Genomic DNA, 14,266 nt, shown 5'->3' on the forward strand with positions numbered 1-14,266 from the left:
CAGGCAATATTTTCTCTATCCTGTTCTTGTAAAGGTATAGTTACAAAGTAGTCTTTTAAATTGATCACCATAATAAACCATCCTTTAGGGAAGAGAGAAGACAAAGGAATTCCAGACTGTAAAGAGCCCATTGGCTGAATCTCCTTGTTTATGGTTCTTAAATCTATTAGCATTCTCCACTTTCCAGATTTCTGTTTAATCACAAATATAGGAGAATTCCAAGGACTGCTTGATTCCTCAATACATTGAGCATTTGGTTGCTCCTGTCCTAGCTGTTATTGCCCCACCCACACAGGTTTGTCAGTCAACCATTTTGAAGGCAGGGCTGTTGGTACCTTTGAAAAATTAGCAGCTGCTGTGCTCTGTTCTTGTACATCCTGGATGGTCAGCGACTGTTCTTGATAATACATTTTAATTTTTCTCAGAAGCATTCTTTAGTTTATGGTTTGTTTCTGAGATTAGATGGATGTTAATTTGTGTTTTCCATTGCTGTAATAAACCATGTCCCCATAAATTCATTGCTATGTTAGCCACATATGGCCTTAATTTCTCTATATGTCCTTCTGGCTCTATACACTAGACCCATCTTGTACTTTATTTTACCTGAGATAAAGTTCCAATACCTAGAAGCTGATATTTAAATCCTGAAGAAGTCAATCTGGATGCCAAGATTTTTGTTGAAATTATTGTTACACCTATGCCCGTGCCTATGTTAAGGGTTTAATAGTAGAGAAATCAAGCTACCCATAAGCAAGGAAACAAGTGACCATGCATACATTCCTTTTTCTAAAGTCTTGACTGTGAGTGTGAGGCTCTTGAAGTTCCTGCCTTGATTTTCCCACAATAATAGACTGTAGAATTATAAACTGAAATAAAAACTTCTTTCTCCCCCAAGTTGCTTTTTACAAGGTGTTTTTATCACAGCAATAAAAGTTGAACCAGGATAGCAGACTGACTCCAGGGGCAGCCTCCCTGCACCCATAGCACAATGCCTGCTCTATGCACTACCGTATGGTTCTCAAGTCAGGCAAGAGGCTGAAGATTGAAACACACAGAAAGAGAGACATGGGTAACGCCAAGAATGCTCCAAGAATGTCTACTTTATTGTGTTCCAGAGCAGCTTATATAGGGTCTCCTTGACTAATGGCCATGCCCTAACTCTCAGCTGCAAGCCCACCAGAAACCACCCCCCTGCCATCAGGAACTCCTGAAGGTCTCGTACTCAGAGCAGCTGTAAAATAAGCTGTTTGCTCAGAGCAGCTGCAAGCATAGGAAAACAAGTTGTTTACTCTGGCAGACAGGGGGTCACAGAAAATTCAGGGCTGAGGGTCCATAGTCACCAACATCCCTCAATTATCTGGACAACATGCTAGTTGGGTTTGAGAGTAGTATAAATCCATTCTCTGCTCAATAGTAAATATCCATGGTGTATTTGTGTGGTGTTGAGTATAAAAACCATGCTGTGCAAGAAGGATCAGAAAGATGCAAAGAATCTTTATGTGTAAGAATAGGCTACTGCTTGGTGTATTCATTGACTGCTCCCTCTAGGCAGTGTTGAGTGCTTGGCGAACAAAATAAGCAATGTAAACAAACGAATTTTACAATAGTGAGAGAACCAGAGAGGACTAAGGAATTAAAGCAGCACTAGGGTTGACGATGGTGTGGATGAGATGGGGTCCTCTGGGACTGTATGAAGAGCGACCCTCGATGAGCAGGGTTTCTACTGCACTAGTCCAGGTGCTGTTTGGACAGGCACATTGGTCTCTAAGAATGGTGTGATATCTCCCAACGTTCCTCAAAGAGCAGGCAGACTGAAACTTAGGTTGAATGTGTCTGACTGACTGACTGTCTGACTGCTTTCCTAAGCATCCCCTCACCACGTCTGAGGGCAGAAGGTAAGAGACAGACAGGAGGAGAACCAGGAAAAGAATATGCTAGAAAAAAGGCAGAAGGGGAATGATGCGGAAGGAGAGCGAGGAAGAGCCTCCAGCTTCCCAGGGAGCTGGGGATCGGCGGGTGAGAGGATGTGTACAGGGTCTGTTGGTGACTTTCAAGGTGTAAACAGCAGCTCCTCTCAGCTTACACGTGTCACTTAACCATGCGTCTTTTCCTTCTCTTTCTTTCAGGTTTACAAAACCCTTCATTTTCATATGTATATCATTGAGATGTATGTTAAAAATAAATCTCGGCAGCTGTTTGGTGATATAATTATCCCCATGACATCAGTGGTACATCCAGTCCCAACTTCTTCTGTTGTCACTCACCAAATGCCACCAAGAATCGCACACTGTTCCGCGATGACAGCTGCTTTGTGGGCTTTTAAGTATAGAACTGTGGTCTCCACAGATGGCTTCTTCAGTCCACATCCACGGCCTGAGTGTTGTCTGTGCACCACACGCAGCTGACAGGTAGCCAGTAGCATGGCCGGAGTCACCCAGAGAGGTTCAGTCACATTCTATTTTATACAGGGTGGGACAGATTTTATGTCCCCTCCCCCCCCCAAAATGTTTTTACTCTCCTAAATTTGTTATCATAACTCAAGGGGAAGCTGCTCTTCTGATTGTAGAGGATCTGCAACAACCCCAGAAACCAAAGTTTTGAAAGGTAGTTTTGAAAATGACTGGAGTTTGGAAGCTGAGGTGGAAGGGGACACGAGGCCTATCAGAGAATTCCCTGGGACCTTCCTCTTCACCTGTTGTCTCAGTCCATTTTCCAGGGCCAGAAGGGATGACCTGATACTGGGGGATTCATAAAGAGCAGGGGTTTGTGTGAATTCATGGTTCTGGAGGTCAGAATGCCTGAGAGCACAGCACCGACCAGGGCCTCATGCCCTTCCAACATGGCAGACAGAAGAAAGGCCAGTCAACACACATGAGGCAAGTCAGACATGAAGCACAATCCCACTTAATGTTCCCAAGAGGAGGAAAGCATTCCTACAGTTTACATCTTAAGTCCCCTGACTCATGTGTTAAACCTTGATCGTCAGCTATGATGCTGTAGAAGGCAGAGGTGCTTTGGGAGGGGGAGCCTGACGGGGACTTGGAGACCACAGTCTTGCCTCTTCTGTTTTTATGCCCTGGCTATCCTGTACTACATGTTCCCAGCATGGTGTGTTATCCGACCCCAGGCCCCCAAATAATGGAATCAAAGGATCGTGGAGTAAGAACCCAAACAGACCTTGGTGGCTTTAGCATAAGCTGTTCCTGTCAGACACCTGTTGCAGTAACAGGAAGCTGACCCCACAGGCATTGACTCCTCTTACACTCCCACGGCTGCAGCTTTACCTCCCAGTGCTGCCTTGGTGGCTAGCTTATCTCAGCAGGGGATTTGGAGAGAACAAACCACACTCAACCCATGGCTCCTACCATTTCCCCTCTGTTCCTCCTGGCTGCCCCACCTCCGTATGGCCACCCTGTCCAGCAACTTTGCTTGTACCTTTGGGAAGGGGAGTTCTTATTACAGCAGAAGTAAAGGCATGGAAGACAAAAGTCAAAGTAGCCATGGGAGTCCGAGGAGCAGGGGAGGATCAACATGGGGAGATCACACCTAGGTAGCAGCAGAAGCTACTTGCTTCCTCCTGGGGGCTGGCGAAAGAGCTGGGTCTATCCATGGCCAAGGGTGAACCCAGCAGGGATGAAGGTTCTCCACACCTGACACACTGCTTCCTCTTTAAAGTTAGCATTCACCTTCCCTGCCCTTAGGACAGTGGCCTCAGCTGTCAGACTCAGGACGTCCTCATGGTCACTGCAGTTGGAGGTGAGTCGGACGGTTACGTCTGGCTGGCTTTTCCTCCTGGCACATTCTTTTGCTGGACCACAGTACTACCATAGGAGAACTGGGTTAAATCGTGGGGAAGGCCTTCCAGGCGACATTCAAGGCCATCAGAAACCTCCCCCTTTCTATTCCAGCTCTGCGGCAGCTCTGAGGAAGGAGGTGGAAATTCAGTTACCAGAAGGGTACTGCTCTTCCAGTAGAACTAAGGGAGAGACAGGACAGTTGCATCTGAGGGACTGTGTAAGGAGGGACAGCCTAGTTAGCTGCCAGAGCAGCCAAGAGGGGACAGCCAGGGAACCTGGCTGACCAACGAGGGGACTCCAGACTTTGGCAGATGGCAGAACAGCCATGCCGGCTGCTTTTTCTCAGGGCTTCCTGGTCCATGTGCCAGCCATGTCATGTTTTCCCTTAGGTCATGACACGAGGCTCATTTCCAGAGTGACTCCAAGGTTTCTCATTTGTACTTCCGTTGTCTTTCAGAACTCCCTCCAGCCGAGGGACCCTGAGCATTTGCTGCCACAGTGATGTCCCTGACAAAGCAGTCCCCTGAACAGATGTCATCATCCCCACATAAGCAAATCAATGCTGGTGTTGTTATAACTTCTCATGTGCTGGGACTTTGGGTCGAGGGACTCCTTGATAGCGCTCCTCAGACAGCTCAGGGATTCCTTAACCATTCACCCCTGTAAAGCCCTAGTCCTCTGGGAGGGTGCAGCTGATGAATCCTGGGTCAGTCATTCCTCATCCTCTGTGAGCACTTGTTCATGTGCCACGGGGAGCTCCATCGGCTTTCAGACCCTCCTGGGAAGAAACACAGAGGTGCATGGTTTAAGGATGCATGGCTCTTAGGCTTCTGCATCCCTGCATGGAGGCACTGCCCAGTCGACACTGCAATAGCAATACCGTGTCTCAGACAGTGGTGGCTACTTTGCCCTAGAAGATGAATGAGAAGATACACAGAGCCAAACCAAGTCCAGGTTAGCCCAACCAATCAGGTGATAGCCAAGGTCAGCAGAGGGCAGCAAAGGCCAGCTACAGTCAAACTACTGACCTTGGGTACATGGAAAAGAGAAATGTCTGTGGTTGAAATCCATTGGAATTTGAGGATGGTCAGTCACCACAGCTAAAGCTGATTAATAGATCTCAAAGAGTAAAATGCTGTCATAATTAAATCTAAACTATGTGGCCTTGACCTTGGGAGACTGCCAACATGGCAATCTAGGTTGGGCTATCCATTGGGCTGTGCCTGGACTTATGGGGGGGGGCGCACCCTTAAAGAAAACTGACTCTGCCTCCCCCCCGCAGCCAGCAACTAACAGTAGCTCCCAGATAAGGGCAGAGTCTCACCAGCCACAGCTTTTGGTTCGTTTGGTTTGGGTTTTGGTTTTGTGTAGGAAGATGGCCTCTAGGACCCGACATGCTAGGTAAGCACCTTTTACTGAGCCGCATCTGAGCAGCTCTGAGATCAGACAGGCACCAGGAGAGCCCCAGGGTGACTGATGTCCTCTGAGCATACGCTGTAGCTTCAGCCTCTTTGCTCTCCAGTGGGGATGATGCTCGCGTGAGATTGCCAATAACAAAAGGTGGTGTGTGAAAATTCATCTGACAATATACTTGGGCAGCCACACCCCTAGAAAGAGAAGGAAAGAAGGCATTTGGGTGAGCTGAGACGGTAGAAGGAAGGAGAAAAACATTTGGTTTCCATCAAGTAAATTGTCCTGAAACTGAGCAGTTTGAAACACCCAGCTTTCCTAGCTTCTGCAGCTCACCACCCAGCATTCCTAGCTTCTGCTGCTCATCACCCAGCATTCCTAGCTTCTGTAGCTCATCAAACTGGCAGCCAGGCTGCAGTCAATGAACTGTTCAGTGGGACCCAAGAGCCACTCCAGGCTTGAAGTGTGGCTGTTGCAGGCCTCAGAAGACTCACTTCCAGGGCTATTTGCTTCCTTTTTTATATTGAAAATAGATTTTTTTTAAACAATATATTCTGATCATGATTTCCCTCCTCCAACTCCTTCCAGATCTTCCTCATCCACAAAATCCACACCTTTTCTCTTCCTCATTTGAAAATAAACATCTAAAAAAATAATAAAATAAGATTTAAAACAAAACAACAAAAACAGAACAAAACAAACATTAAAAAAGCACAAGAAACATGTACAGATACAGAGACATGTACACACAGAAATCCCATAAAAATACAAAATAGGAAACCATAATCTGTGAGTAAAAGATCTGTAAAGTTTTTTTTAAAAGATGCCCAGACAAAGCATTATAAGACAAAAATGCCACCAAGCTAAACACCCCCCACAAAGAAAAAGCCCTCCACAAATACCATTGAGTTCATTTTGTGTTGGCTGTCTACTGTTACTACATGGGGCCTGCCCTTAAGAGTGGTTTGTGTACCCAATGAGACTCTGTTGGAGAAAACTAACTTCTCCTTTTCAAAGACTTGTCAATTGTACGTAGCTTCTGGGTTCGGGATGGGGTCTTGTGTCTACTTTCCTTCTCTGTACTGGGACCTCACCTGGCTTAGACCTGTGTGGGCCCTGTCCATGCTGCACAGCCCTGTGAGTTCATATGTCCATCAGTCTGTTATATCAAGAAGGCCTTGTTCCCTTGACGTTTTCCATCCCCACTGGCTCTTAGAATCTCTTCGCTTCCTCTTCTGAAGTGTTCCCTGAGCCCCGAAGGGAAAGATTTGATGGAGACAACCCATTTAGGATCGAACATTTCAAATTTCTTAATGGCTGAATAATATCCCGCTGTGTAACTATATCACACTTTCGTTATCCGTTTATCATCAGTTGACGAACGTCTAGGCTGCTTCCATGTCCTTTCTATTGTGAACAGAACAGCTATGAACATAGACGAGCAGGCGTCTCTATAGCTGGAAGTAGTCTTTAGGGGATACGCCCAGAGTCCTATAGCTGGGTCATAGGGTGGACCTATTGCTAGCTTTTTGCACACCTTCCACACTGATTTCCACAGTGGTGGCATGTGGGGCTTGGGTTCCATTCCCAGTGCTGCATACATTGTATACGTGTATAAAAGTTTCAACAAGGAAATTAAAAGCATTGCTTTAAAACCACACGTATGACTGTCTTTTGGAGAGTTTGAGGTTTTTAACATAAAAATATCCAACAAAATTTAAAGTACAAATAGAGTAACTGGGGGTAACATCCACACATTTAGCTCGTATTAGAAATGATACAGACGAGCAAGGTGGTTAATACGCCTACAGTCCCAGCTGCTTGGGAGACAGACAGGAGAATGACTTGAGTCCACTAGTTCAAGACCAGCAACACATCTGAACAAGACCCTCATCTGAACACAACAACAAACAATGATCTAAATGACCAGGGAATGATCTGTGTGTTGCTGTATGTATGTGGCAATATATTTACTAATACTGAATATAAATAGTGAATCAAATCGTAGTGGTTATCTTTTCCTTTTGTAGTGCTTTTTCTCTCACAGTGAGTAGCAAGTGACCCCTTCCCCAGGCTGGATAACTGGGAGTAAGCTGGGTAAACGTATGGTTGCCCTCCTGCTCCCTTGCTGGGCTTCTGGATGACATGCCTAGCTGTAAGCCGGGGGAAGGCAGACAATGACTGTGGTCCAGGCTGTGCTCATCTGAAGATGCCTGTTCATTGCAGAGACAGTTTAGGGCCTAAGACTCCCTACCTGTTACAGGGATGATCAACCTTCTGGGTGGCTCAGTCTGGTTTGTAGTGTGGGCTAGAAAACTAGAACCAAACAGGGTCCATGATGAGTACAGAGACTTGGGCAGATAGAACAAGATGATGGAACCCCACCCACTGGCCGTTCACAGGGGAACAAGCTGGGAGCATTTATTCTAAGTCTATGAAAATGTTAATTATTTTGGCAAGTTTTTTATTTTATGCCCCATAAAGGCAGCTGTAAATGGGTTATGAATAAGTAATAGTTCATAATTCATGAAAAGCAAGTGGATATGAACATTTTTAAGGAAGCTTGAGTTTTAAGGAACTCCTTCACAATTCCACGTGTGTCACAGAGGACCAAATGTCTTAAGTTCCTAGCTGGACCTTGCAGGAATTGACTTTTAAAAAAACAAAAAAACAAAAGAAGCAAAAAAAAAAAAAAAAAAAAAAAAAGCCTGGGAAGAGTATAATGGAGCCATGCATTCAAGGTTCCAGGCCAGTTTTTCTAAGGAGATTTTATGTTTTAATAATTCTTTAAAGCTATCTACTAAAATAGTCCACCAGGCACTTTGGAGGCAGTCAGGATGGCAAGTGCAAGGCCTGCCCCCACGCTATGTGACGAGAACCTGTCTCAACAATAACAAAAGAGTAAATAAATTTCATTTAAAAGCCTTGGTTATATATCCAGCATTTCTAGCTGTACCCTTTTATAGAGAATGAGTTTTTATTGATGATATGCAAAGAATTATACTGCCATAATATAAGAACCTCCCGTAAATCTCAGCAGCTGCCTGGAGAAGGGACACAGAGAAGAGAGAAAGCCGTGCTGTGAAGGTCGGACTCACGGTGAACAAGCATCTACATGGTTTGGAGAAAGAAGGAAACTCTAAGCGTTAGGGAGAGCATGCTTAGAACAGAGGTGCAAAGAAGAAAAGGAAAAAACTAGACATTTCTGAGTAATTCAGAAATGCAGCCTAGGGAACTGCACAGTACAGCTCTGGAAACCACGAACACTGTAGCTACAACTGGGCGTCTGTTACCTGGAGATTCACAGTGTTCAGTAGGTCAGCAGCCGTGAAAGGGGAGGGGCTGCTGCAGGCATTGTGAGCAGCAGTCTGGGGTGGGTTCTAATATTAACCAGGACCAAGCAGTAAGGAATTACATGGTGTTACAGTAGCCTCGAAGCAAGCTCTGTGGAGGCCCGTTAAAGAATGTTATTTCTCTGGCCAGGGTAGAGACCTAGCATTCTAAACTACCAAAACATGAGTCAGTATAGTCTGTGTGGGGTCTCTGCAAACGCCAAGGCACCCAGGGTAACAATGCAGGCTGAGGTAAGAAGGAAGTCCAGTTCAGCAAGCCTCAGTAGCCCGTGTTGGCTCAAACTTCTAGAATCTGACACTGGGCAGTTCATTTTTAGGCTCATTTAAATAAAGTACAACAGGGAAAACATCTCCTAGTGTAGCATAATCCCGTGTGCACAATACAACACAATTGCATGGAAACTCTTCTCAAAGTACGTGTCACTTCTTCTGTGAAGATGGGTTCTAGAGAGAGACTGCAGGTGTTATCTCCAGGGCCTAAGGGTAGATCTGGTGTGTTCAGACAGACAACATGGAGGTCACCGAGGCTATTAACCATCTGTTTCCAGCTTCTGGGCGGAAAACAGGTTATGCATCTCTCTGAAGAGGCAACCATGCTTGCCCGGCATTCCCACTTGCTCTAGTGCTTATCTGTGGGTGCAAAGACCTCTGTGCTAGTTGGGTCGGTGTCCAGTGTCATGAACTGAATACAGCAATTGTTGGACTGCAGCTGGGAACCACGCTAATAAATCCCATACACACATGCATGCACACACACATCTATAAATTGCAACCATGCAATCTCCTAAGTCTGTTTTTCTGAATTATTCAGAAAAAAAGGTTTTTTCTTTTCATATATGGGTGTGTGTGTGTGTATGTGTGTGTGTGTGTTGTTCCTTTTAGACCCTGACTAATACAGGCATATCAATGGGCTACTGGTGGTAAAACACACACCCCTTCCTGGCCACCTCCTGAGGAACCAGAGAGCCTAGCTCTAGCGGTGAAACTTTCCCCTTCCTCAAAGGGACCTTGTCTCTGCCACATTGGCTTGATACCTCTTCAGAGCCCACCCCTGCTATCTCCGGTACTGAGGTCTGAATTCTCAGAGGCCCTGCCTTGATGTTGTCTGTCCGTCTACTTGCCTGTCTGTTTATTCATGGCACTAATAACTCTTCTAGCAAGTCGCTTACCCTGCAACAACCTGTCTCTCTTGTACCCCATATCTGAGACTTGTCAGTCAGCGGCCTATGAACCTATGCAATGTTTTCATCGGGCTTTCCTAATTTCTCACACAGTCCACCGACGTCATCTTTGTTTGTCCCCGCCCTGTCGTGTTGGAGTCCTCCTTGTGAATGGCTTTGGTTCTGAGAACACCGGGTGATAAGTGAACTAAAAAGGCTCTTAGGAAAGCATCAGAGCAAAGCAGTAGCTGTCGTACAGGCAAAGATTTTCAGTGATCACATTAAACATCTGATGACAGTTCACTGTCTTCAGCAATTAATAAGAAAAGTTGGCCATTTCTATGACATACGGAATTCTATGACATACGGAATGCTAACACAGTGGCAGAAACTGAGACAAAGGTGGCATCAGATGTCTAGGAGCATCATATGATTTTCAGGACATAGCTGGGTAACATATAAATACAAGTGTGTTACAGTGGATAAATGCATTTCCTGCTTGATAACACGCTTCCCCACATATAGTTGAAGCATGTTGAGACCAATTTGTTTAATGTCCCTCTTTTGAAGGTCTGTTTGGATGTTTTAGGGACCTTCTGAAATATCCTAAAGTTAATTTTAAGTACAAAAAACATAATTCAGACTCTGATTTTGGAAAGTTTATTTAAAAACATCAAAAGGTATAACACTCAGGGCAAAGCATTTGCCACTGTAAAACAAGACCAACTGGGTGGTTGGTGGTGGCACACGTTTTTAATCCTAGCACTCAGGAGGCAGAGGCAGGTGGATCTCTCTGAGTTCGAGGCCAGCCTGGTCTACAGAGTGAGTTCCAGGATAGGCTCCAAAGCTACAGAGAAACCCTGTCTTGAAAAACCAAAAAAAGAAAACAAACAAAGAAAAAAAACCCTTTAACGATAAGGCTTAGTTTTTTGAAGTAATTAAATGACCTATAAAAGACATTATAAAGCATAGGAAATTCTCTTACTAAAACACAGAATCAAAATAAAATGACTTTTCGTTATTTTCTTTTTCCTTTTTCTCTGTCTCTAGGCAAGACCCTTAAAGGGTTATGAAAGCCTTGCATAGTCTACCTTCAGTTCTGCAAGGGAAATTTGGGGATATTATTTTGCTTTCATTTCTTGAAAGAGGTACTTGCAATGTAGCTCAGGCTAGCCTTGATCTTTCTCTCCCTAAAGAGCTGGGGCAATGATGTGGATCACTGTCTGTCTGGCTCAGTATTTCTTCCTGCTATAGAGAGAGCCCTGGGAGCTGGGGTCTTTGCAAGAAATACCATGCTGGAAATGGAAATGGCTCAATGGAGGAGAAGGACCGTGTCCCAGTTAGCGGAACAGGGACACAGGTAACCTCGAGTATGTGTGCTTCCTGCCTTTCTTCTTCTTTCCCGTATGCTGTTAGCACTGCTAATAGTCAAGGGCTGAGACAGGCTGGGAATGTCTCTTCACCTAGTTTTGATCAAATCTATAAATAAATTCATTTTTAATTTATACAGTATGTCACTTTTGCTTAAAGTAGGCAAGCATTTGGACCCAGAGCCAGGCTTTATGACCTGGGGCTTGGTGACAATACATGCTTTCTGTTTTGTTTTCCCTCTTTAAATTAATTGGTATGAGCAGCTAGATTTAATTCAAGTAATTAAATGTATGTGCTTCTTGGGAATCATTTCAGATTTTGCAAGTGCTATGCAGTTTTCAAAATCCGTGGAGATAGAATTTCCAGCTGTCTCTGGATTTATAGTCTTCTCGGTTTAGAGCTTCGCTACTGGCAATTTTACTGAGCTGGCACACTCTCTGGAGAACAACATTTCATCTTCTAAAAACAAAGATGATTATAACCATTACTACTGTGACTTCTTAGACACAGTGGGCCCATGAACGTAGATGCTGGGCATGCAGATCAGTGCTCCAGGGCTCCAGGGCTCCAGAGCTCCAGGGCTCCGGGGCTCCAGGGCTCCGGGGCTCCAGGGCTCCGGGGCTCCAGGGCTCCAGCGCTTTCTCCTCCAGGGATCCACCTCAGAGAAGCTCTGGGCTTGGCCAGAGCCCTGGCAGTGGATCTCCCACTAAAGATCCAGACAAGGTCATTTTCTCTGTTTCTCACAAAGAGGTTCCCAATTCCATAGCTGAGTTTGAATCCTGCTGTATGTTAGAATCACCCAGAAAGTTCTGAAAAATTCTGGTCCCTCAGCTGTACCTGGGAGAGGAATCCCAGAGGCAGGACCAGGCATTAGTGTTCTTCAAGGCTGACCTTAGAGGGAGAAGCAGACTAAGTCTCAGCGGCTGCTCAGAGGAAGAGAACAGAGGAGAGAAGGGGGAAAGCCGTGCCATTTAACCCAGCATGGAGGGCAGCAGACACACTGTGGACAAGCATCTACATGGTGGGGGTCAGGGGAGGGGAACTTGAGAGAGAGAGTAAGGAAACCCTGGGTATCAGAGAAGGGATGGTTAGGTTCTAACTAGCGTCTGAAAAATGAGACAGAAAAAAGAAAACGGAAGGAAACTTTGTGCCGTTCTCACTTAGACCTCAAAAAGGTGGGCAGAGCCAGCAGAACCTCAGGGTGGGACATGGGGATTGTTCTGGGCAGTGGGAATTCAGGGAAGGGAAAGCACAGCACTTCATTAAAGGAACAATTATTCTGCCTATCTCTCTCTTTCGTATGGCTTAAGGTGAGCCTGTCTTCCTAGGGGTGTGATTTCTTGGCCAGAGGTTAACTCAGCCAACTGTAATATTAGTTAACTGTAATCTCACCCAGATAAGAGATTCTATTCTCTTGACTGCTAGGAATTTTTTTCTCTTTATCGGCCTTTATGGCTACCCTAACAGGGCTGTGGGAAATGCAGGGAGTGCAGTTGTTACTGAACCCACCAATTGGATGTTTGCCCTATTTGCAACATTCGTCAGTTGCTGGATACCAATGTTCTGAGTTGTGAAAATTGAATCAAGAAGGTTCTAACCCAGAAGACAGGGGTATACCTTAAATCCACCTCACCAGCAAGCATGGTTATGAGTTATGTACAAGAAATGATACCAAAGGGTCTGAGTGAAATTGGTATTTTCCCAAAGTTTAATTTAAAAAATCACAGTTTTCAGACTTCTCAGGGCTAGTGGACATCTGGCAGACCACTGAGCAAATTACACTCTGCCAGCCACAGCACACTGAAGTGTGTCAGGTCAGTAACTGTAGCTACAGAAACTGCAACAGGGAGTCTGCTAGGCTTGACCAGAGGAAGGGAAGCATGTATTCTGGCAGCCACCCTGGCTGTGACTGGAGAGCCAAGGATGACGATGTTCTTTCTAAGAGATACTATGTTCCTCCCTTTGACTCTCAGATTATTGGGACAGTGGTCCCCAAGAAATTTGAATTTCCCCTGGAATCTCATCTGAGGGAAGGAACAGGCTGAAGCCAGGTGCCAGCCAGAGGTAGATGTGGTCTCCCAGGAGACTTACAACTTAGCTGGACACCTTCGAGAGAGAGACTGGAGTGAGTCATGATGGATGGGACCACACCCCTCCAGGCACTCTGATTCTCAAAGCTATCTTGGTTTGTTGTTGTTATTTTTTTTTTAGTACTACAAAATAGTGGGTTTCAACTTGACATTTTCGTACATACACACACACATACACACACACACACACACATAGGAGAGAGAGAGAGACAGACAGAAATTTGTAGAGAAATCTAAATCCTGTATATGACAGAAAACAGGCAATAGTCTGTTCCTTTCTTTCCTTTTTCTTTCCATTTCCTCCTCGCTCTTCTTTTACACCCCCTATGACAATCTCTGCCACTTCCATGTGATCTCTGTATATAAATCTGTACGCCACAGATGAGGGATGTAGGCCATCTTTATACTTCTGAGTTTGGCTTTTTTTAGGTAACATGATGATTTCCTGTGCCATCCATTTTTCTAAAAAAAAATGACACAGTTTCATTATTTTTTAAAAACTGAATGTTCTGTATTAGTGGTGCAACATTGCAGATATATTCGATATTTTCTAGCAAGCCAGTACTATACCATGTGGCCCAACAAGAATCCAAGCATATGCCAGCTCTTGGACATCAAGAAGTATGATTTAAAATTTTTAAGAAAATTATTTTATGTGTATAGATGCTTCGTCTGCATGTATGTCTGTGTATCATGCATGCCAAGTGTCCGTGGAGGCCAAAAGAGGGCATTGGATTCCCAGAACTGGATTTACAAATGATTGTAATCTGAAATGTGGGTAGTGGGAATTGAACCTATGTCCTCTGGAAGAGCACCCAGTGCTCTTAATCACTGAGCTATCTCTCTAGTCCAGTTATTTTCTAAAGAAAAAATAAAGGAAAAAAGTATTGAAGGAACTCTAGCCAGTCCAGGCCTGATAAGCATGGTTCTGGCAGGCTTTGCCCTTCTCCCCTGCACCGCCCCCCGAAATTCCCTCTGCCTTGCTGAAACTGTCAGATGACATTTCTAAAGCTACCCACCAAGTCTATTCCCTTATTTGACCACTTACTCCTCCCAAGGCTGACTACCAAGTCCAGTTACCAAAG

The 14,266-nt window shown here is 45.0% G+C and overlaps 1 protein-coding gene across 1 annotated transcript in view; it reads left to right on the forward strand.

Annotated features, from left to right (window-relative positions):
• The first annotated feature begins 1,959 nt into the window (after window positions 1–1,959).
• The window catches only part of Dnah14 (dynein axonemal heavy chain 14), a 277,305-nt gene continuing 264,998 nt past the window's right edge, over window positions 1,960–14,266 (forward strand). The window contains exons 1-3 of the mRNA XM_057769862.1: window positions 1,960–2,016; window positions 2,127–2,228; window positions 3,702–3,756. Coding sequence (XP_057625845.1) covers window positions 1,960–2,016; window positions 2,127–2,228; window positions 3,702–3,756 — 214 coding nt within the window. The remainder of the gene's footprint in view (window positions 2,017–2,126; window positions 2,229–3,701; window positions 3,757–14,266) is intronic.

This window comes from Chionomys nivalis, chromosome 5, assembly GCF_950005125.1.
Source record: "Chionomys nivalis chromosome 5, mChiNiv1.1, whole genome shotgun sequence".
Classification (NCBI taxonomy): Eukaryota; Metazoa; Chordata; class Mammalia; order Rodentia; family Cricetidae; genus Chionomys; species Chionomys nivalis.